We start from the raw sequence: 25023 nt of genomic DNA on the forward strand, positions 1-25023 counted from the left end.
AGCTCAAAAATACCTGAAGGCAAAAAAAAAAAAATCATTTATAAATGGTCACTGTTTTTAAGCCCCCCTTTTTAGGGGGAGGAGGGGAAGGGGGATGGGAAGAAGAGGAGAAAAATCATACTTCTGATTTCTGAATACATGTGGCTAGCAACATTGAGAGCATCTAACCCTTATTCTATAATTCACTTTCCCTCATTTATTAGGAGAGTGACAACCCATCAGCATCCTGGGATCTGATGACACCCTGGCGGAGGTAGTTTTATTCTATGGCATGTATATACACTTACTACATCTGCTCTGGACTGCATGACTAGAGTCAGCCAATATTTTCATCTGACTGATCCAAGAATGCTTTGACTTCTAGTAAGTTGTTCTAGTTCATGGTCCCAGGATTTTAAACAAACACAAAAAGAATCCTACAGAAACTATATTGGCCATGATTAGAAAATACAAGAGGCTCCAGCACTCCCTGAAGGGAGTGCACCGGAACTTCCGGGACAAATAAAGGGCCCTGACTTGCTTCCATGTAAAGGAACTATGGGGACTGTAGGGCCACTAGTGTTCTCCCCGCCAGCACATGGGACTGAAGCCCCCACAGTGTCTCCTGTGATGCAGCCTATAGGAGCCTCCAGGCTCTTTCTAGGAGGCAGAAGGCACAAGCCGAGGAGGCAGCCAAAGCAGCAGGGCATGCACTTCAGGAGCACCACTGACACCAGCGCCTGCAGTTGATGGGCATTTTTTTTTTGTGACAGAGGAGTTGATGATTTGTGAGGGAGGGGGCAATGACTAGATCTGGGGGAGGGAAGAGGAGAGGGAAATGAGTAACTGGGGAAGTGACTGAAATTATTTCAGAATTTACTGTTTTATGTTGCTAACAAAACAGAAAAAGTATATTAAAAGCCAAACCATTTGGAAGTCTTTTCTTAGTCCCCAATACTGCACACCTCGGTAGACTGTTACACCCAGAGCCAGATGGGCACTGCAGTCTGCTCACATGTTACAGGATCTGGGCCTTAGACTAACCTCTTCTGTACTTGGAGCGTACCTAGCATAACGTACATGCTACTGTAATATTCAAAAAACACATGCAGAGAAAAAAAAAAAAACCCAAGAAGAATCAGTTTAATAAACACAAAAAACACTTCAAGTTTGACTTCAGTCAAAAATGGAAATAAGCTGTGGTCTCATTTGAGTGCTAGTTATGTACCCATCTTCAGCATTAAATAAAACATAACCCAATACATGTCTTCCTTGAAAGCAGATCAGTTCAGGAGAAGATTCACTGGCAGAGCAGTATGAGGAAAACCTAGCACCCAACTTGTCTATGATCAGTACATAGAATTCTTTCATAATCCCCACTCGCCACTCAAAAATGCCACACCCAGACCCCACAAGCCAGTAAAACTAGGCAAAGAGAAAGTTTGCTTCATATTTTCCTGTAAATCCCGTACAGTCTCCACAGATCCAAGTCAATGTCTAAAGAAACTCAAACAATAGCAAAGAATGAGAGAATCAACAGACTGAACTATTTTAATGAAAAGTCGTTTCTGTCTCTTCTCCCACCCTCCTCCCCACCCCCCAATTACAAAAACATCAAAATGCCAAGCAGACCTTCAATCATTTCCCTTGTTGCCAATTCTTCCTCCAAGGCAAAAACCAAAACCAAACCAAACAAACAAAAACAAACAACCCCCCCGCCAAAAAAACAAACAAACAAAACAAAACACAAAAAAGCCACCAAACCAAAACAGTAAAACTCCTCATAAATCTCTTCCATGGTTTAAACTACTAAATATTTAGCCAAGAAGGCAAAGTTGGGTATTCTATTTGGACTCAGTTCTTCGGTGCATGTGCCATTAAAACCATATAGGAATACTGTAAGGCAATGTGACTTACTTCTGCTTGTCCTTATGTATATTTTTAGCTTGATTTCAATTAGATATAGCTAAAACAAGCTAGAAATAAAGCACAATTTTTTTTTCCTTTTCTTTTGCCCAAACAGGGAGGACAATTAGCCATTGGAAAAAATTACCAAAGGTTGTGGTGGATTCTCCATCACTGACCATTTTAAAATCATGTTTTTCCAAAAGATATATGCTAGTTCAAACAGGAATGCTTTCAGGGAAGTCCTATGGCCCCTGTCATGCAGGATGTCCAACTAGATGATCCCAGTGGTCCCTTCTGGCTGTAGACTCCATTTATGGATACTCCTGGCTCTCAATTTTTAGATACGTTCGACTGGGAAGTTAGATTTACCTCCCAAGTCCAAGGGATGATCAAAAACATGCATGCCCCAGTAGACGTTTCAGATCAGTTTTAAGGCAGTAGACTTAGCTAACAAAACTGATAAGTTAAAAGGTTTTAGAGAAGAAAACTAGATGGATTTTCATGACCAAACAATTTGAAAAAGTAACTTTAAAAAAATAAAGGATTAGGCTAATTGAAGACTCAACATGATATCTGAAATATATTAAACACCCCACACAACAGTTCAAGTAAATCCTTTGTGGAAAAGTAGCAAGCTACATTCACCAACAAGTATTTTTTGAACAGCATGAGAAAAAGAATGTTAAGAACTTTTTTCTTGACAATTCACTTGCAAAAGGTTCAAGTGGTTTCCATCCATTACCAGAGAACATTCTCACTATCCCACTTTAGGATTACTGAAACAGATCCTTATGGATGATAATTTACATACTAAACTAAGAGTAGTTGAACTATTAACTTTTCAAATGAAAGACTGTCAGAGCACCTCATAATCCCCAGCGTGTACTGCTGTTGTTTAATGGAATTGAAATTGCATGAGATATCATTGACGGGGAGGAGGGATTTGAAATTATTTTTATTTTGTTTTAGAGCAATACAAATAGGCACCCATCTTTAACCTCTGTAAACTGCAATGGGGTGGAATCCTGCTCCCACTGACATCAATTGTAAAGCTCTCCTTGCCTTCAGTGGGAGCAGGATTCCACCCACAGTATGTCTATGCTTTAAAGAAGTGTTTGGAATTAGAAACGTGCGATCTATCCATGTTCATATGTTCAAAATGCTTGTGCTACAAAATCTTATACTATGTTCAGTTAGGATTTGTTGAATGTTTTTGTTCCTCTCTGTATTCCCTCAGTGTCACCTACCTTTTGTTAACTATCTGCCAGGAATGAGTCACAGTTGTGGTTCTTTTAGTGAAACTCATTACAAGCACAGGAAAGAGCAACCTTAGCCCTGGATTTCAATGTCCATTTTTTCTGCCAGTGTTTTTCAAAGATAACATACACAAAACACTGATGTGTAATTACAACCTTCAAGTGTTTTGTATGGCAATTCTTAGGATGGGGTTGGGTGGGTGATAGATTTGTTTGAAAATGGTCCTAAATCCTAGAGATAAGACCTGTCCCTACAGATACTAAGAAGTCCTTAGGGAAGAGAAGGAGGGCAAGGAAGGATCCCCTCCTCCCTCCCGGTCTGTTGGCCATGAAGTCTCCTCATAACCCAGTCCTCACCTACCAGCCTGTGAAACGAGTCCCTAAGCTTCTGACGTCCTACAGTCTATACAAAAGGGAGACCCCACTCTCTGCAGGTCCTCAAGACAGGGGATCGTTTGCTACACAGTCTAGGAGGGATATGGGAATTAGGCTCTCCTCTTGTGAACCTCTGGATGTTTGCAGGACTGGGGCTGTTTTAAGGCCTTCTGGGGCAGAGGCAAGAAAGAGCGTGGTTTACTGGAGGATTGGGGATCAGCAAACCCCGGAGGGTGTAGGGTAAGAGGAAAACCTCCTTCCCCCTTCTACCACTGCTCCCCAGCCCCCATGGAGGGGGTCACAAGGATCTAGAAACACCTTCCTGGCTCTCCCTGCCACTCTCCAGACTCCATCCATGGGGAGGTCCCACTTCCTCCCCTCCTCCTCTGCTCCCACCCTTTGAGCCTTAGGATACTCATCAATGCCTCCCACAACCCCCACCCCATGGCCCTCACAGGAGGGCTGGAATTGGCCATCCTGCTTAGCTTCTGAAAGCTTACTGGGGGGGAGGAGGGAGAATGAGGATTTCCCCTCATTCACAACGCAAGAGTAGAGCTGGGTGAAATTTTTCAGCCAAAACTTTTTCGGCCGAAAAATGCAGATCGAGCGACATTTAAACATTTTGCAGACATTCACATCAGCTTTGCTGACTTGTTCATGTAGAAAAAACAAAAAATAATTCCCAAACAGTCGAAGACTTTCCTTTAGAGATTTTTTTTTAATTCAAAATGGCTTCTGATTTAGAAACTTCCTTCAAATTTAATACATTTTAAGACATTAAAAATGCTCCAAATCCAAGTGAAATGTTTGGTTTGACCCACAATGATTTTTTTTTTTTTACCAGTTTTTCTGATTTGCCAGCAAACCAAAAATATGTTATTTGCACAGCTTTACTCAGGAAGCAATCAGGTGATAGCTTCCCCATAACATTTATATCCTCCTTAAAACCATTACTGAACAGGGGTTGTTCAGTTGGCATACAAGGACTCCAATATTAAGAATCACAGGGAGAGCACTGAAAAGGAAATATTGTTAGATGATAAATCAAAATTTACAGAAAGACAGAGTAAGAAAAATGCTGCTTCAGAACAGGCTTTGATTTAAAGACATTTACACTGTATATTTTGACACAACGTTGACAAGTCACATTTTAATGGTTATAAAGCTTTTACTTTTCGAATCTCGATGTCTATTGTCATTAAATAATTCTCTAACCACCCCCATAAGGTCCCACAACTGTGAAAATTTAAATATAATAAAAATTACAATGCATAAGTTTTCACAACTATTAAAATTAAAAATAAAAATTTTAAAAATGCTTAAAAATAAACATTGATATCACAGTTGCCAACTTTCACGCGGTAAATAAGCACACCGACTTTAACAATAAACCAAAAATCAAGCTAATCCCAAATTAATCCCATTTCACAACAAGGCCAAAACAAGCCAATCCCTAAGAACCCCAACTCTCTATGTGATTAGATGCCCCCAGTGTGCAGTCTGGGACTGTGGTGGGCCCCTTGGCACCCCGACTCTCTTCCTCCTCCCCGTACCTCTGCTTGCCAGGAGCCTTTTAAAAAATAAATAAAAAAAAAGCTACAAGCCAAAAAACTAGCCAACAAGCAACTCACAAGCCAATTAAGCCAAAAACAACCCCAATTTCTGCGGTTTTTTTGTGGGTTTGGCATGTCTGATTGATATCAGTTAAAATGATAAAAAAAGTAAAAGTGAAATTCTGGCAAACCTAGATATAGTTACATCTTTTTGCAGAAACCTACCTAAAATAATTTAAACTAAGAAGAAAAAATGGTGAAAACAGCCAAACCCTGAGATGACAAGGCCTGAGGCCATTTCAATTAATCTTGAAGCTTATCTTGATCTTGTATTTGGTGCCTGGATTCTAGAGCACGTGGTATTCTACAAATAATTCAGGGCCAGATTAAAAAAAAACACCTCATGCCGCAAGTAGCTTCACTGAAATCTGTGGAACCAGTTGTGGAGTAAGGAGCTTCTCAGCATGAGGAAAGGTGGTAGACGCTCGTGCTAAAAACAAGAGACATATACACCACATTCAGCAGTCAACTGCAATAGAAGCCCATCCACCTGCTTTGCATTGTCTTTTCCATATACAGGCCAGCACCCAGGACATTCAATCCTATTCAAAGCGTTTTATAAAGATACTTACTCCTTTGTATTGAAGTACAATGTTACATCAGGGTTTGGGGTACCTGCGACTGCAAAATTACTGCTTCCAGTGTCAACCAGAATATTTAACTGCAAAACCAGAAAAGAAAGGGAGTTTTGTTTTCATATTCAATTTAAACTTAGATGAAAACATAAGTACAATCTTAAATTTATAAACGGAGATGAATATTCTTGCAGAGAATAAACTCAAATATTTATGCATAAATCACTGTAAGGGAAGATATATTGCTGTGACCTTTCATCAAATTAGCCCACTACAGTAAAATGCTTTGATGAATCCACATGTCTACAAAGGAAGGGGAGGGGGAACAGAAGTAGAGCACTGAAACTCTAATTCAAGAAGGAGATACATTCAGTGCCTTCCACAAATAGCTTTTAAGGATCAAATTCATTCTGAATTGTTAGTATCCCATTATGTATAGTTCTAGGCAGCCTGTTGCCTGTAGAGAGACACCTTGAATAAGGTACTAACCACTGAACAAAGAGCTATAAACAGCTGCAATCACTATTTGCACCAAGTTCACTTGAAAAGTACATCTGCAATTGGAGCTGACTACAGGGGAAATAGACTAGGTTCTCAAACTTCCTTGCGCAACGACCTCTTTCTGACAACAAAAATTACTACATGACCGCAGGAGCGGGGACTAAAGCTTGAGCCTGAGGTGATGGAGGGAGGAGGGGGGGGAACTTGGGCTTTGGCCCACAGCAAGTCTAACGCCAGCCCTGGAGACTCTATTAAAATGGGGTTGCAATCCACTTTGGGGTCCCGACCCACAGTTTGAGAACCACTGGACTAGGATCTTGCAGCCTGGCTCCACCTATGAAGCTCTTCTGCATTTGAATTTCATTTTACTCCTTGGCTCCTGCTAAACCTTGGGAAAAAAAAGTGTTAAAAAGGGGAAAGAGATATAAACACTTAGGGTTACTCTTGAGTTTATGTAGTACCTGATCCTGTGGACAGACACATTTAACTTTAGGCACGCAAGTAGTCAGTGGAACTATATGCATGCTTAAAGTTAAGCCCATGTGTAAGTGTTGTCAGGATTGGCTGGAGGGATAAAGATAGGGATAAAGGATTGGCTGGAAGAGATCAAGGGCATATGTTAATAACCTGGGCTTGAAAATGTGGCCATTGTATAATCGATGTAAACGGAGGCGGTAGTTGCGGGGGGGGGGCGGGGGAGGGGGGATTCCCAATGTAGCGCAATTAAAATATCAGATATGTTAGAATTTATGGAATTTTTGCCCCAGGACTCACTGGTAGCAGAACTAAGGGGAGATGAAAGTTTCCTCTTACTCAAAAGATGAGATAAGTAAAACACAGATTTCAAATATCTATAGCACGAGCAGCTGAGAGAGATCGGGGAATGGGAAAGAAAAGTCTCAGGTTAGAAGTGGGAGAGGAAGTGAAGAAACAAGGATAAAATATGGGGGAAGCAGGAGCATTAGGACATAGATTAAAAAATAAATAAATAAAAGGTAGAGTTTGGGTCAAGATATTTTAGTTCACAGTTCATCCTGAAATGATCGTTTTAGCAACATTGAGTAGAAATGTTCCAAAATCAGAAATTCTCCAAAGTTAACCTTTCAAGAACACCCTCATCATTAAATGACCTTACGATTTGTCACTTTCAAACTTGCATTGGTAGTGCACCTCAGTTAACTTTTATTGGGCAGTCACTGGCAAGTCCAAGAAGCATATTTAAAAAATAAAAATGTTTCCATTCTCACTTTCTTGGGTAACTTTAGTTTACCTAGTTAATAAATGATATGGGATTGAACAGATAAGTAGAGATAAAATAACTGACCATCAGTCTATGGCACAATGTTCTGAACTGCTCACTTGTTGACAGAATAGCTCATCCTCATTGCTATCAACACCAAAAGCATTCAAAAAACTCACAGGTAAGTTAAAATAATAGCTTTTGGATACTTTTTACTTGCCTTCTGGTTTCTCAGACTTTGGGGTACATTTAGATCATGTTTTCAAGCTTTATTCTGTACCCACAAGAGCTAGAAACTTACTTTTTTCCTAAAAAATGAAAGCTGAAATACTCATACTCACTTGATTCCCAGAGCTGAGGCTTTAAGAAAAACATTATGTATGACTGGCAATAAAATAATGAGCTGACAAACTGTATCCTTCATTTAACCAATGGCTTGGAATAATGTCTTACAATTTATCTAGAGAGAACAACAATTTTATTCTATTTTTCTTTACAGTAGAAATGAGTATTCTTTCCAGAAAGAAATGGCTATAGTGACAAAGCCCGTTAGAAACAACAAATTTTACCTCAAAGGGGGGTCTGCATATAGAGCTGGGCAAATAATGGATTGGTTCAGTGGCAATTCCCCCCAAAATTGAAAAAATAAATTTATTTTGAAACAAAACATTTTGTTCAACCTGAAATGAAACATTTCATTTGGATTCCAAGCATTTTTACATTTATAGATATAATAAACAATTTCAAAACAAAGAGTAATCTGAAATAAAACAATTTAAACATTTCATTTCAAATGTGTTGAAATTAAATTTTAAAAAGGTTTTCTTTTAAAAAAAGCAAACTTGAAACAATTTGGTGTAACTGACACAAATTCACAAAATGTTTTGGTGTCACCAAACCTGCATTTTTTGTTGAAAAAAACATTTCAGCTGAAAAATTATGTCCAGCTCTAGATGCAAGACTTCAAATTAATTAGTGTTTCTCAAACAATTTGTGATCCTTGAGTGAAGTAATATTATATGTATATATGTGTTGTCTTGACATCAGTAAAATACATGGCACCATACATGGAGGAGGAGTTTAATTTAAAAATCAAAAATCACAAATAGCTCATATATGAAAGATACTTTAAAACCCCAGAATGGCAGCACCACACAATTCATGAATCCCTGAATAAAAGGCAATTTTACTGCCTACTTCACTGAGCAGTACAGGATTCACTCTGTCTGGTTCTTAAACAAAGAAAAAAAAATCCCCCATAAAATACAAAGAACAGTAGTAGAACACAAAAAAGTTGCAAGCCCACTCTAGTATAACCAGCATTCACATGACAAATTGCTATTCAAACCGCCATTCTGCATCTATATGTTTATGCATAACTAGACACAGACAGCTAATACAAACACAGATATATTGTAGTCTTCACAATAGATCCAGTGAGTAGTGGAACATTTTGGGATGGGTGTAAATTACTGAGTTTTCTTTTTTAGGTCTGCAGTTCCTTACAGCTCCTTCACATCTCATCATGAAGGAAACCCTTTCTGCATTGCCAAATATTGAAGCCTACTTTACATTGCACTGTACATTGCCAATATAACAGAAGCAGCTTGCCGTTCACACTGAAAACTAGAGTTATCATTGTTACTTATGTGCGGGTATCCAACAACCACCATGTTTTGTCATGAAGTGTCAGAGGAAGTTATTGAGAAATCCAAGAGCATAGTAACACAACTGAACAGAAACACAAACAAAAGATTATAAGTTAGCAAGACTGCTAAAGTGCAAAGCATTATTTAAGAAAAAAAGAAAAAAAAAAAAGACGTGATTGTTTGCTCCTATTTGATGTATAAAGGAAAGCCTGAAAGGGTTTTTTTTAAATTGCTGTTTCTAACTTCAATTTCATATATATAAGAAGGTAGAAGCTACTTTTTCCTTTGTAGATCACCTTTAATAGAGCTGTAGGACATGCAATGAACATCTATAGGGACACTTGAGTGTTATTTTGTTGGATTTAAGTCCCTATGCAGAGGTGGATTAAGGTTTTGTGGGGCCTTGGGCCAGATCAACTGGGGGTCCCTCCCCACCCCTTCCATCTGCAGTCCCCAGTTCCCCTGCCCAGCACTCCTGCCGGGGCGTGGGAGCTTGCCCCACTCCACCCTCCCAGCACTCCTTCCGGGGAATGCGGGTGCCCATTTTTCTGGGGCCCTCCAATTGGCTGGGGCCCCATTGGCCCAGTGGCTAATTCACCACTGGTCCGATTCATGTTGGGTTGACCACGATGAGGATTACACTTAAGAGCATCTAATCCAAAAAGCAGACAAGGTAGTGACATTTTTCTTTGCCATGCCAAATTTGAACATGACATTTTACACACTATTCTTTGTAGCTCTTTTGCTGAAGACACAATAATATAAAATGCCATCAAGTTGTGCTAGTAAAGAGAAATAAAACAAAGCCATAAATGTATTTAAAATCCCATATGCTAAACATGTTATGACATAGTGAGGAGGAAGGCTATACATTTATATGGCACAATCTATATTTGTTCTGAATTTGCCAAGATATTAAACCCAGGCAAAATGTCTATTGGGGAGTTAAAATCCCTGCCAATACATCATTTAAAGGATTCCTCAAATCTCCCAGTATTTGGGTTTTGATCCAACATCAAGCAGAGTTTTCTGTATACTGCTCTACTTCTATTTAAAAAAAAGATGTAATGATTTGGGGAAGCTATTCACCACTTATGAATTCTGGCTCATTTTATGAAGTTGCTGTGCCATTTAGTGTGTTTCAGCATATGCGGAATCAACCATCTGCTTTCAGAGCTGGTATCATATGTCTCCCAGACCTGGGACAATCCCAAGTCATTAACCTGAACAGCTCCCATTCAAATGGGAGTACCTTTGAACAATGGGATGGCTAAAGCCTACAAAAACCAGTTTGACCCAGCTTGTCTGCAGCAAGAGGCGATGGAATTCCTCCAGAAGGTGAACAAAAAAGCCAGTTATCCCCACTAGCATACAGAGGTGGAGAAATTGAGGCAGTACTCACAGAGGGACTCAATGGGGCAGGTTGCTTGAGCAAGAGGAAACCTCTTTGATCAGATGGAGCTGAAGGACATTGACTGCAGGAGTCACAGAGAAAGACTCCATACGTTTTGGAGGAGAAGCCATGAGCTGGAGGAGTACAGTCCAACACAGGGGACTTGGAACCTTGAAAGAATACTGACCCAAATTCCAAAGAACACTCAAGAGTGGTGAGGAAACCGAGTCAGGGAATGGCCTACAGTGTTTATATTTTACCTGGAGCTGTATCTCTTGTGCTGTCTGAAGTAAAACCAGCGATTTTTTTAGAAACTCCTTTGCAAAGTGTGTCTATTTCCTTTAACGATAAAGTGTCCCAGGATGATTAAACAGTAAACCAGAATGCCCATGAGAGGGAGCTCTCGGAAATGTGTATGCATAAGCTACTCGGGTCTTGCAGAGGTAGGCACTGGTCCTGGGGGCCCAGGCAGGTAGGCCATGGAGTCCCACTTCCAGAAGGGGTACCAGACAAGAAGTGTGCCAGAAATGCCAGTTTACCCAGTGACCAAGGGGAGCTTACAGGCACAAAGTCCCAGCATGCGGGTACAAAACCAGCAGCCGGGTGAGTATTCTGGGAAGCTTGACCAGGGTTGTGACAGACTTACCAGAGTGCCTTTAGGGGTTTTTGTTTTTTAAAAAACCCTCTCCATTGATTAATATCAGTTTTAGAAGCTACAAAACATTTGACTATTGATTTGTTGTCTTTTTCCATCTGGCAACACCTCAGTCATCTCTGGTTCTGACCCTGTCCCACTTATTTGCTAGAACATGTGGTGTTGCTACAGTATCATCACTGATAGTTAAGTGAAGTACTGATAATGCCCAAGCGTGGGAGCGAAATACTCAAACGTGCAGACATCAGCCAGCCCTTCAGGAAACCGTATCCTGCCAATCACTGAGAGTCTCAACATTTCGTATGTTCTTGAAAAGGCAAATGAGAAGGCAGTGATCATTCAAGTTCAGATGCACTGGAACCCTCCCATAGATCTGCTACCTGCATGGGTCCTGGCTTTCTTTTAGACTTGAGCCCACACTAGTCAGAGTTATTAGTGATCTCTTGCTGGTTTTAGATGGGGGAAACCTGGTCTTCCCTACTTTCTACCACCTGGCACCCCTCACTGGAGTTCTCAGCACAAACTAATCACAGTACAGTTCTGATGCAAACTAGTGACAGGTTACCGTGCCCTCTCCACTTCACTGAAACTGCTCCCACCAATATTTAACACAACCTTTTCCTGGTCAAGTCCCAGGACCTGCACTCCATTCTCATAGACCCCGCTGCTGCTTTCGATGCTATTTGTTGTATAATCCACATGAAACCACAGCTGATCTTTGATTCTGAAGACTGGACTGTGCAAATAGTTTTTTTTGTTTGTTTTAAGTCTGCTACTGCCTTCAAACTAGTGGACCTGATCCTTTTAGCTGCAGCGGTTTATACTTTTAGGTCGAAAGGTCACACGTTCAATTTCTTGTGGCCTTGTCTTTACTGAGGTGGTGGTGAGGAAGGGGGCTCGGTAGATAAATTCTTACCTCAAGGTAAAATCCTAGTGACAAGGCATTTTGTAGTTTTCACCTGAGTTAGCAGGTTGAGTTGAAACACTTAACTTGACCTGCTAAATTATGGAAAAACTATGAACTGTCTGGTCTTCACTAGGCTTTTACCTCAATTTAAGAACCTACCCCCTCACGCCAGTGAAGATACAAAGAACCATTCAGGAGTTGTTACAGTCACACACTGCTCAAAACTTGTCCTCCCTTGCTCTCATGCTTCCTACTTCTCCTGCTTCAAATACGATTTATAGTCCTACTCTCTTGCTAGAGTGTGCCCATACAATACGCTTATTCAAGGGGCTACTGCCCACCTTTAGGGACTATTCCCTTAATATGTATAGAAACTCCAATGCCTGCACAAGTGAGAAGCTTAGTTAGTAAAGTAGTACACACTGACACATGCAAATCTCATGAGACACTAAAAGTCTACCATAATTGAAAAAACCCAAACATGTAGCATTAATTCGTCTCTTATTTTGTTTTACACATCTGTAATCAACCTGACTAGAAGTAATTTTCTAAACAATACATTAAATGAGGGAAAACAGTTAGGTCTGTAGTTAGTGATTAGCAGCCAGAAATCATTTGGATAACACTTTTTTTTAAAAAAAAGCTGCTTAATAGATAGGAAAATTAGCAGCCAATTTAAATACTGCCTCATTTAACACAATGATTCCTAATTACATCATCAGCCCATCTGGTAAGAATTGCTTGCAACCATCAAACAAGACAGAAAATGCAATCTTACTACTATATACTATGTTTGTCCACGTTTGTGTGTTATTTATTGGCACTGATTTTGCTAGTTGTGTTCTTTTACAATTTCATTTCTGAAAATAAATCATTTTATAATTCTTAAATGTGGGTTTTTTAAAAAACAGTTACAGTTTTTCTCTATCTGGAATGAGATGATAACATTTACAGACAGATTTCTCAAAACAAAAGACTGAGCTTCACTATAGATTTTTTTCCCACCTGTTCCTTTTGAAGATTCACTTTAATTTAAAGAAATAAATATTTGGAAGAATGCCTAGGTGTATAGGATCCCAGTGTTGTGCACAGCAATCAGAAACATGGCCCCACTTTTTTGCACATTTACATTTACATTTACAGCTAATGCTTTTCAAGTGAGCCTGGAACAAAATACCGTCCAACTTTGCTAATCTCTACAAATGACTGAGATCCTGTTGTGGAACTCCACAGGTGACAAAGAATTCCCAGGTTTGCCATCACTTCTGGGCAGTTCCCAGATTGCAGTTACACAGTCATAAATTGTTCTGTTGTACCCTGCAGAAGAACCCATAGAATGGTTCTCAGCTGTTTCTGACTGGCTGTTATACAGCTGCTCTGATTCTGAGTAAGTGGCCCACCCGGCTCTACCCAACTAATTCTGCAGCACTGGCTAATGTCTCCATGTAAATAGCCGGCCCAACAGGGAAAGCTCTTTTACAATGGCTATCAAAGGGAGAAGGGACAGCATGCAGTTTCATTAAGGTAAACTGGGAGAGTCCCCAGGCTGATCGGGTGGGAGTGGCAGTAGGGAAGAAAGACATCTAAACATTGCCAGTCCTCTCATGCTAGCTTCATTTTTAAAAGGAAGGTTTAAAAATGAAGCTAGCGTGAGAGGACTGGCAATCCATGTGAAAAAGAAAAAAGGCGTACAAGACAAAATGGAGATGTGAAAACTTAATCATTTCTCAACATATTTTGTTACATGGGCAGTGCCACACATTTTACCAGTGTGTCACATTGTTTGGTTAGGCTGTTGAGAGATATGCAGATGAACAAATTTTGCAAGTCAGTGAGTAAGCAAACGAAAATGTCAAGGATAACATAATAGACAAACACACAGACAACTGCAAAATGATTTTAGTGTTAGTACATGCTCTGTAGAATATTTTGTAAAGAGTACTGGCTTAACATGAGACCTCCCCCCAGCACTTCTTCTAGCTGGGGTTGCCAACGTTCTGACTGCAGAAAACCGAACACCTCTGCCCTGTCCCCCCCACCAGGCTCACTCCATCCCCCACTCCCTGCATCGCTTGCTCTCCCTCCCTTCGCTCATTTTCACCGGGCGGGGCAGGAAGTTGGTGTGGGAGGGGGTGAGGTCTCCAGGGTGGGGCCAGAAATTAGGGGTTCGGAGTGTGGGAGGGGGCTGGGGCAGGGGCAGGGGAATAGAGTGTGGGAGGGGATACAGGCACTGGGCTGGGGGTGTGGGCTCTGGGGTGGGGCCAGAAATGAGCGGTTCAGGGTGCAGGGGTGAGGACTCCAGCTGGGGGTGTTGGCTCTGGGGCGGATCTGGGGCTGAGGGGTTTGGAGTGCAGGATGGGGTGCGGGCTCTGGGAGGAGCTCCTGGCTGGGGCAAAGGGTTGGGATGCAGGAGAGGGTTCGGGGTGTGGGCTCCAGGCAGTGCTTACTTCAGGCGGCTCCCGGAAGTGGCCGGCATTTCCCACTGGCTCCTAGGTGGAGGGGCGGCCTGACAGCTCTGCATGCTGCCCCCTTCCACAGGCACCACCCCCATCCACAGGCACTGCCCCCACAGCTCTCATTGGCTGCGATTCCTGGCCAATGGGAGCTGCAGAGCCAGCGCTTGGGGCAGGGGCAGCGCCCCCATGGCCACGCCTCCTCCTGGAAGCCGGAGGGAAATGCTAGCTGCTTCCAGGAGCCATGTGGAGCCAGGGCAGGCAGGGAGCCTGCCTTAGCCCCACTATGTCGCTGACCAGACTTTTAATGGCCTGGTCAGCTGCCAGGATCCCTTTTCGAGTGGGCGTTCCAGTCGAAAACTGGACACCTGGCAACCCTACTTACTTCTAGCTCTTTACTGAGCTACTACTGTTTGTTTATTAGCAGGTGATTAAAACACAAATTAAGGTTCTATTGCAGTGAAACAGAAGAGAACTCAGAAACAAGTTCCTCTATAAGAAAAGGAGTACTTATGGCACCTTAGAGACTAAAATTTATTTGAGCATAAGCTTTCGTGAGCTACAACTCACTTCATCAGATGCATGTAGTGGAAAATACAGTGGGGAGATTTTATATACACAGAGAACATGAAACAATGGGTGTTACCATACACACTGTAACGAGAGTGATCAGGTAAAGTGAGCTATTACCAGCAGGAGGGCGGGGGGAGGGGAAAAAAACCATACCTATCACTACAAAAGGTCCCCCACCCCCACTAGTAATAGCTCACCTTACCTGATCACTCTCATTACAGTGTGTATGGTAACACCCATTGTTTCATGTTCTCTGTGTATATAAAATCTCCCCACTGTATTTTCTACTGCATGCATCCAATGAAGTGAGCTGTAGCTCACGAAAGCTTATGCTCAAATAAATTTGTTAGTCTCTAAGATGCCACAAGTCCTCCTTTTCTTTTTGCGGATACAGACTAACACAGCTGCTACTCTGAAAAAAGTTCCTCTGTAGTATTTCCACAGTATTTTCTCAACCATCGTACATCTCACTGACTTCAATAGGGCCAAGATTTCAACTTTGTAAGTATTACCCTAATCATGGCCCCTTTCACCTGCACAGGCCCCAATGAAAACAGTAAGGCTCTGTCCAATGCATAGATCTGCCCCTGTGAAGCACATTGTAGGACTTGGGCCAAAGTTCCTTCCCTCCCCACAAAGCACTAGTCTCTTTCCTTTGTGGTTACAAGAGGATGAGCGTTATATGGACTAGTCAATCTGCTGGATTGTGCTTTTTGTAGGTTAGATTCGCAATGGATTTTGCTTTGTGTAGGTTAGATTCGCATTTTTTAAAATACCAAAAATGAGCTACTGAAACTTACTAAGCCATACCGGCAACAGAAATATGAACATTGGACTGTGGGAATGATGAACAGTCATTTAGAAGAGAGATATGGGAAATGCTTTAAATATATTATCATTTTGACAATAATAAAAGGCTACTACAGTTTAAATATAATAATAATCAGCCAATCATGGTAACAAAATATCCAGTATTTGTTACTGTGCTTTCCCTTCTGCCAATTCCTGAACATTTCCCCTACACACACGTGTGCCATTTCTTGTGGTGTCATTTTTCAGACTGATATTTATTCTCAGTGTTTAGATTTATCGCATATCCCATCTATCCTATTCATGATATATGAACATGCTTCATTGCTGAACACAAGCTATTCCTTGTTTATTTTAAAGCAGTGTGAAGTTTAGCAACTTCATTTAATTCCTCCTCGTACCAGATTTTTAAAAAAATATTAACAAATTTTTAAAAGATGTGATTTGGTGTAAGAGGCCTCTGCTGATAGTCTTGGGTACCTACATGTTCTCCAGGTCATTTCTAGCCATTCTTCCTAAACTAAAGATTTTATTTTTAGAGGCACTTTTGAAGTTAAACACACACACACACACACACCCACCCCATTTTTCAAAACATAAGTCTTTGTGAGTCGAGTCCTCTCTCTAGCTTCTCAAAGACCCTGATCCTGCAAACACGCACACGCTTAAAATTCACGCATGTGAGGAGTCCTGCTGGTTTCAAAGTTAAAGATATGTTTAAGCATTGACAGAATCAAAGCCCCAAATCTCTGCCACATTCCACTGTGTACATAATTCCCTGGTTTGTAGGGCTGCTCACGAGCATTAGGCTGCTAGCAATTATTTTAAGATAGTGGATTTTGAAAACACAAGCTAATTATATTGAAACAAAATGCCCTGGGTAAGCCACATTCTACGTCTATTAATGGAAGTGGTATTTCTTTAAAATTATGATGTTCTAATCCGAGCTTGTGTTGGATCATATTAAAGAAGTTCTGTATTAAAATCACAAATGAGTTTGATTCCCCATAGTTTAAATTCCAGGGTATTACTAATTAAGAGGTCTCTTGGTTTTTGGTACTGTTTCTCTCCCTCTATGTGTGAAACTTTCAAGCTGCTAATTGTGTTAGTACATTCTAAGACAGAGTCTGTTCTCAAAGCAATTCACAGAGAGAGAGAGAGACTCAAAGCAATACTCTAACAACAGAAACAGCACCCAGAAACTCCCCGCCCTTTTGTTGTATTAACAATTGTGATTAAAATAGAGATAGAGGATGTATGTGGATGGATGCTTGGTGTGGATAATAACTGAATGATCAGGGAGGTGCCAGCCTAAGAATCCAGTGTCCATCGGCTGAAGAAGGCGTCAAGTGGAAATAACCAGAGGACCCCCAGAGGGCAGACTGGAATCCACCCAACAGCCTCAAGAATGGGAGAACCAAAGAACAAGATAACATCTAGCAGCACGGAGCCGTCAGGAATGTGCTATCTGCTGATTGATTAAGCAACAGCATGATGAAGCAATTCCCATAGACTGGCATAGGAAGAAATTCCTATAAAAATAGACTCTAAAAAGTGAGAACTTTGGGGTCTGATTCTGCAAACCAACTTCTAGGAGCATCAGATGAGCATCTGACAAGGCCCTGCTCCCTCCTCATGTCCAGGCCACCTGGCCAGTGGCTTGGCATGAGCAACTCTAAGGCTGGTAACTATGATAACAACTTTGCAGAACCTGTGTGTGTGTGTGTGTGTGTATGAATGAATGTGTGAATAAATATGAGATTGAATGGAATGTTATAGCTATAACTAACTGCTTACTATGATTCTTTCTGTATTCACAATAAATGTGGTATTTTGCCTTTTTCCCTTTAATAAGATCCTGCTGGTTTTTATTTTATTGGTATAACATTTTGGTGGAGAAATGCGAAAGGGGGAATATTGGTAAAAAACCTCAGTTATTGTAAATATTGGTGTGCACACCGCCAGCTCTAGTGAGCTAGGCATTTCTATTAGGTTAACCAGACCCGCTGGCCTCCGGGAAGGTAGCAGAGGACCCGCTGGCCTCCGGGAAGGTAGCAGGGGACCCGCTGGCCTCCGGGAAGGTAGCAGGGGACCCGCTGGCCTCCGGGAAGGTAGCAGGGGAAAAACGCATAGATTAAGCTATGATTTCAGAATCTAGGCTGTGTCACTTGCTAAGTAATACCAGGAGTGACAAAGAGATTGAAATATCCATGTTAAGATGTTTAAAAGAAAACAGGGTAAGCCAGTACCAGAGGGAGGAATGAAGTCAGAAGGAACTCCAACCTCACCTTTTGTTAAAGAAATTACACCTTTTAAACAAATCCTTCAAAAATTTGGGCACAGTCCTTGGACTAAACAATCCCTAGCTGATGTCTGCACTATTTCGGACCTAGAGGATAGATTGGCTCAGTATATCCTCATATACAAACCTGCTAGTGCTGCCAAAAGAGATGCAGCAGCAATTTGGTTGTTGTGGGAGGCATGTAAGGATTCTTCCCTCCGCTTGTCTTCATGTAAACAGGAGAAGGCACAAACGGAAAAGGGAGCAGACAATTGGAAGGTGCTGGCTACAAATACCCAAAGCCAGCTGAAAATAGTGAAAGAGGCACTCCAGGAATACAAAAAGATTGAAAAAGTTCACTCTGCAGAGGCTGGAGGGACGCAGGTAAAGGGGGAGAAGGGTCCTATGTACGGCACCCCCAGGCATAATTACAAAGAGAAAAGAGAGTAAAAAAAAAAAAGTTAACTCTGCAGAGGCTGGAGGGAATTAAGCAGTTAAACTTTGTGAAAATGTTAAAAAGGAAAAAAGTGTTAGAGAAAGAGCATTCTTGGTTTCTTTGCAGCCATTCTGAAAGAAAAATGGGCCCTTTTCCAAAGGAATGTCTGTAAATTAGTCAGGCAAAAATAAACTATCTGATTAAAATCATTTGACTGGACAATTTAGTCAAATTTGCTAAAAGAACATAAGAGGGTTCTATTGGAACTTAACTGCCTCAAATGTATAAAGGGATGTAAGATGTAAAAAACAGAGCAGTGTGGAAGGGATGTTAAGGAAAAGAAAATGTGTATGTATCTGTCTGTGTGTGTGTAAATATGTAAAGTTCTAAGGACCAGTTGGTTTTGTTTTTGTTTTAAATAATGCCACTAAAAATCCATTTGACTCTTTAATTCAAAGTTGCAAAACTGACAGACCTTTTTGCTAGACACAGGTAATTAGTGTTGTTTGGCTTTGGGATTTGCCATTTAACCCTTAAAAGGTAACTCAATGCTTTACAAAATTTAAAATGTTTTTAAGTTGTGGCTGCAGCAGGGCAGTCAAAATCAGGAGAATATAAAAAAAAAAATTCTGGATTCTTTTTGTTTGTTTGTTTTGTTTTTTGTTTGTTTGTTTTTGTAACAAAATAGCAGATGAGAGTTGTAGTAAAAAAAAAAATTAAAAAAAGACAGTGCCCTTCTGAAGCAACAGCAGGGGTGAGGTGCACAAAACAAAAAGAAGCAATGTTAGAAACACTTGAGTCTTAAAATGGCTCTGAGTAATCAGACTGTCACTTTGATAAAGGTACATGAAAACTCTGTAAGCAAAAAAATAAATAGTGACACCTTATGTAAAAACGGATCTGGATAATGTTATAGAAGTTAAACTATGGAAGGAATGTGCATTTGCCCCAGAACATGTGCAGGGTATATTGTAGAAGGGGCAAAAGAAATGCAAACATACCATGCTACTTAATTAAAATGCTATTAGTGCTCCAAAGGGAGCCACAATAGGTTGGGATTTCTTTTTTAGATTGCTGTGTGTTTTGGAAGCAGAAGTTAAAAGTAATGAAAACTCTGGTGAAAGTTGATTGTGTCCCTTTTAAGATAGAGTCTCTGAGCTGCTGATGGCTTTAAATCCAAAAGCAGGAAGTGTCTGTGAAAATGCAAATTACCTAAATGATAAAGGAAGGAAAGAACTAGCAGCACAAAGGAGCTGCAGATAAAGGACACACCTGGTCAGCAAACAAATTGTCTAAATAAAAGGCATGGGATAACAAGATAATTTTAATAAATTTAATGATAAGTATCCCTGTAACAACGTATAGTGTGTATGATTTTTGGAAAAACCTTTTAAGGTCGTATGGTAATGATGCTTCTCAGTTATTACCTGTAAATAAAACTTAAAGCTTAACACAGCAGGAAACACATTATAAACTTGGTCTGCTGTATAAGAAGGAAAACTCAGGGATTTAATGACTAAACAGTGGGATAATTTCCCATAACCCTTAAAAGATAAAAGCCATTGAAACCTGGCCTGCCTATAGAACAAAAACAGGAAAATGTGGGGGCAATTCCTCTGTTTTGCCTGCAATCAGCAAGGGTATTTGTAAAAGAAATATTTTAAGCAATAATCTGCCACCCCAAAAGGGGTAGAAACATGTTCTTTGTGTCTTTCAGAAAAATCAGGAAAAGCTGATGCCAGCTGAAAAGCAACCCAATACCATGAATCTACTGTCACAACAGAAATTGTGTTTTGTGTTCTATGTTTTGTCTTGTGTTTTGTCTTGTTGGTAGCACTGTTGCGTGTTTAAAAAAAAAAAAATACTGAAGACTTGCAGGAACTTAAAAATAAATTAAGCTTTCTGTCCCAGCTACAGGACAGCCTGATACAAAAACAAGTACATGCCAATGTAGACTTGGTCCAAATTGGTCTGGGTAACCTAAAAGGCCGATGGAATCTTTAGTAATGGCTTAATACTACCACATGGCTTATCCATAAGAAAAAAAAAATATATTAGAAATAGGAAACTACACAGCCATAGCTATGGTATGCACTGAAATGCAGATACTTGCACTAGCTACTTTGGAACACAAAATGTTCTGGGTCATATTGGGAAATATTAAGGTTTGATGCATTTGTTAAAAAAGAAAGAGATCATTGTTTGACACTTATCAATATGAATGGATGCAATATGTTTCCAGTATTGTAAACTAGACTTGTTAATGGGAGAAATTGTTGTCAAAATTGCACACCAACAGTCCCTGGAGGCAAAGGTATTGAAGGTTAACCCACTCCCCATATTACACATGGGATCCTTCTGGCTACCCTGGACCTTGAGCCAGTGGGCTGGGGAGGGAGGGGAAGCTATTGGACACTAGAGGTTCTACCGAATGGACTCCTCAAAAGTGGGTGTGCCTCACCTTGCCTGTTGCCCCAGAACCTTGTAGTAAAGATACATCACTAAGATCATGTATGTGGCATGAATTGGAATCACAAACTCAAATTGCCTCACAGTACCTTCTCTTGAATAGACTACATAGAAAGTGACACTGACGATTATAAATCTTAGTGTCAAAAGGGGGATTATGTTGGATCATATTAAAGAAGTTCTGTATTAAAATCACAAATGAGTTTGATTCCCCATAGTTTAAATTCCAGGGTATTACTAATTAAGAGGTCTCTTGGTTTTTGGTACTGTTTCTCTCCCTCTATGTGTGAAACTTTCAAGCTGCTAATTGTGTTAGTACATTCTAAGACAGAGTCTGTTCTCAAAGCAATTCACAGAGAGAGAGAGAGACTCAAAGCAATACTCTAACAACAGAAACAGCACCCAGAAACTCCCCGCCCTTTTGTTGTATTAACAATTGTGATTAAAATAGAGATAGAGGATGTATGTGGATGGATGCTTGGTGTGGATAATAACTGAATGATCAGGGAGGTGCCAGCCTAAGAATCCAGTGTCCATCGGCTGAAGAAGGCGTCAAGTGGAAATAACCAGAGGACCCCCGGAGGGCAGACTGGAATCCACCCAACAGCCTCAAGAATGGGAGAACCAAAGAACAAGATAACATCTAGCAGCACGGAGCCGTCAGGAATGTGCTATCTGCTGATTGATTCAGCAACAGCATGATGAAGCAATTCCCATAGACTGGCATAGGAAGAAATTCCTATAAAAATAGACTCTAAAAAGTGAGAACTTTGGGGTCTGATTCTGCAAACCAACTTCCAGGAGCATCAGATGAGCATCTGACAAGGCCCTGCTCCCTCCTCATGTCCAGGCCACCTGGCCAGTGGCTTGGCATGAGCAACTCTAAGGCTGGTAACTATGATAACAACTTTGCAGAACCTGTGTGTGTGAGAATGAATGTGTGAATAAATATGAGATTGAATGGAATGTTATAGCTATAACTAACTGCTTACTATGATAACAACCTTGCAGAACCTGTGTGTGTGTATGAATGAATGTGTGAATAAATATGAGATTGAATGGAATGTTATAGCTGTAACTAACTGCTTACTATGATAACAACCTTGCAGAACCTGTGTGTGTGTGTATGAATGAATGTGTGAATAAATATGAGATTGAATGGAATGTTATAGCTGTAACTAACTGCTTACTATGATTCTTTCTGTATTCACAATAAATGTGGTATTTTGCCCTTTTCCCTTTAATAAGATCCTGCTGGTTTTTATTTTATTGGTATAACACTTGTTCCTGCTCTTCAGCGCAAATGCCCAGCCTCATGTCTTAGAAAAGTTACTCTGTACGACCTGGCACCTTAGAGACTAACCAATTTATTTGAGCATAAGCTTTCGTGAGCTACAGCTCACTGTAGCTCACTGTAGCTCACGAAAGCTTATGCTCAAATAAATTGGTTAGTCTCTAAGGTGCCACAAGTACTCCTTTTCTTTTTGCAAATACAGACTAACACGGCTGATACTCTGAAATCTGTACGACCTGCGTGCACAAGGACACTAGCCAAGTTTTCCCAACATGATCAGCAATGCATGTCTGCATGTTGTAGGCCAGTTACTGTCCCTTAATAACCAGGGTGCTCAAGGAATAGAATTTTAATCTCAGAAGCAGTTCTCAAAATCTTGCATTGATTTATTTAATTAACTGAGGTCTGTAGTGTACATAGAAAACATATAGAAACTTTCTTTGAACTCACAGAACACAAGATTATATATTATATTTAAATAATATAAAAATAAAAGAGTTAAAAACAAAAACGCAAATGCCCCATGAAAGTTATGAAAAAACTTAAAATCCCCCCCAATCTTTTTAAATACAATTAAAATTTCTACCCTTTAGGGAGAATTTGGGAACTGAAGCATTGGCATTCTGCTCACTACACTACAGCATTTACAAGAAAACTGATTACAAGCAGAATGCCACTGGGACCAGCTTTTAGATACTACTGTAGAGGATAGGTCTCAATACAGATGCAAAAATTGTATTAACAACATTATTTTTAATATTAGGTCATTAAACTTGCGAGTGCCTTTACTGAAGCTTATGGTATATTTATCATTACTTTCATATGTATGGTAGTTGGAGAAAAGTACCTCACATGCATGCATTTTTGTTTAATTATGTGAAATATTGAAGCTGACCAAAGCAATTTTAAGAGGCTTCTACCTTATCTCCCAAGGACAAGCAAATATCAGGGAAGGTGAACGTGGCTTTAGAGTCAAAATATTTATTATCTCCAAGTATGTTTATACAGACTCTGGAAGCCAGCTTTATAACTTCGATTTTGCTTTAACATTGTGTATTATTTTCCTTTATATGATGCTTTGCAGGATACATACAAAGTTAGTTTTTGTGTTTTATGTATAAACAAACCGGCCCGCCAGGGGCTTCCCCTGCATAAGCGGCGGAACAAGTTTGGAAACCACTGGTCTAAGTAAATCTACACAAAGAAGTCTAGAAATATCCTAGCTGAAATGAAATTTATAATTAACCTAAAAAACTTCATGCAGAAGAGCCTGTTGGAAAGGTGCCTAGTTGGAAGTGTTTTCAACCTTTTGTTTGTTTCTTAAACATTGAAATAGCAAAAACCTTTGTGAAATGCATACTTGCAAATATGTTCGCTAAATGCAAAGCTCCTAATACGATTGCTGTGTAAACAGTAAAATGATTTATGTACAAATATGGCAAGGTAATTTGATTCTAAACAGGTTATTCATATAAGAATATTAATAGGGAAATAAGTATCTGGTAATGCTGAATCAATCCCTCACCTAACTCATGAGGACAAAAATAACCTCTCCAAAGACTGGTTAAAGACAGGGCTGGGGCAGGTCTTTTATGAGGATTTAAACTTCAAGAATTTAATTTAAAAAAAAAAAAAAAGATTATTTTAAGAGCTGACTTGTATAGAAAGAACAAAAGTGTTTGGACTCATTTGAAACAGAATTTCAACTCCTATTAAACCCTGAAGGAACTGAATGGATCTCAGAGAATGGACTTAAAATAAATAAATAAATAAATAAATAAAAAAAAAGAAAGAATTAATACTAATGTTAAATGTTATCTGAGGTTTTCCCACCATAAGAACAAAAGGTAATTAAAGAAATATTGCATATTCATTAGGAAGACTGCATATTCAGGAGCTGAAGGTATCACCTCAGCCATCCCCAAAGCCATGAAGCCAATGAAAGAGCAACAGCAACTAGCTTTGAATCTAAACAAGCCTGAAAGGTGCATTTTCCTAATTCCATAGAAATAAGAGAAAAAGAATATTTTATATATAACTCTGAAGCGAGCGCACCTCACACATGCACCCTTCACTACCCTGATTAGGCAGCAAACACTTCACAATTACTGTCCATCTCTACAAGCAATCTGCCACAGACAGATGGGGGGGGGGGGTAGGAGGAGGGAGAAGAAATTTACCCAAGGAAAGTCACTCCAAAACTTCAACATGGATTGGTAATAGAAAGTTAACTAATAAGACACTGCACAGGAATTAGATTTAAACTCGTATCATGATTTTACCGGGATACTGAAATGCTACTGTAACTTAAAATACTAACAGTTCCTCCCGTTAATCATCAAGTGATTAGACCATTCAGTTCCTGTCTCCAGGAATACATCTTGTAAAGAGAAATAGTGGGATTTAAATATTCTTCATCTTTGTAATTGACCCTTCTCAAGACTAAAATCTTTAAATGGCTACTTCTAAATAACTAATTTAAGTATTTACTTTGCCCAATTATGAACAGTCTGATTATTTATTAACAAGCAACAAGATCCTCTTGCCCTTAAACAAATTGTTTTGCCCATACATACATCTAATAAGATACTAAAATTGAATTCACAATAGTATTTGGAAACAATAACTTTGGTCTTAACTTGCCAAACAAAGAACG

At 40.0% G+C, this 25023-nt stretch overlaps 1 protein-coding gene across 1 annotated transcript in view; it reads right to left on the reverse strand.

The window, feature by feature from the left end:
* Positions 1–25023, reverse strand: part of BACE2 (beta-secretase 2) — a 67785-nt gene that overhangs the window by 24499 nt on the left and 18263 nt on the right. Inside the window, exon 2 of the mRNA XM_037903821.2 lies at positions 5704–5792. Coding sequence (XP_037759749.1) covers positions 5704–5792 — 89 coding nt within the window. The remainder of the gene's footprint in view (positions 1–5703; positions 5793–25023) is intronic.

Source organism: Chelonia mydas, chromosome 1, assembly GCF_015237465.2.
Source record: "Chelonia mydas isolate rCheMyd1 chromosome 1, rCheMyd1.pri.v2, whole genome shotgun sequence".
NCBI classification, from domain to species: domain Eukaryota; kingdom Metazoa; phylum Chordata; order Testudines; family Cheloniidae; genus Chelonia; species Chelonia mydas.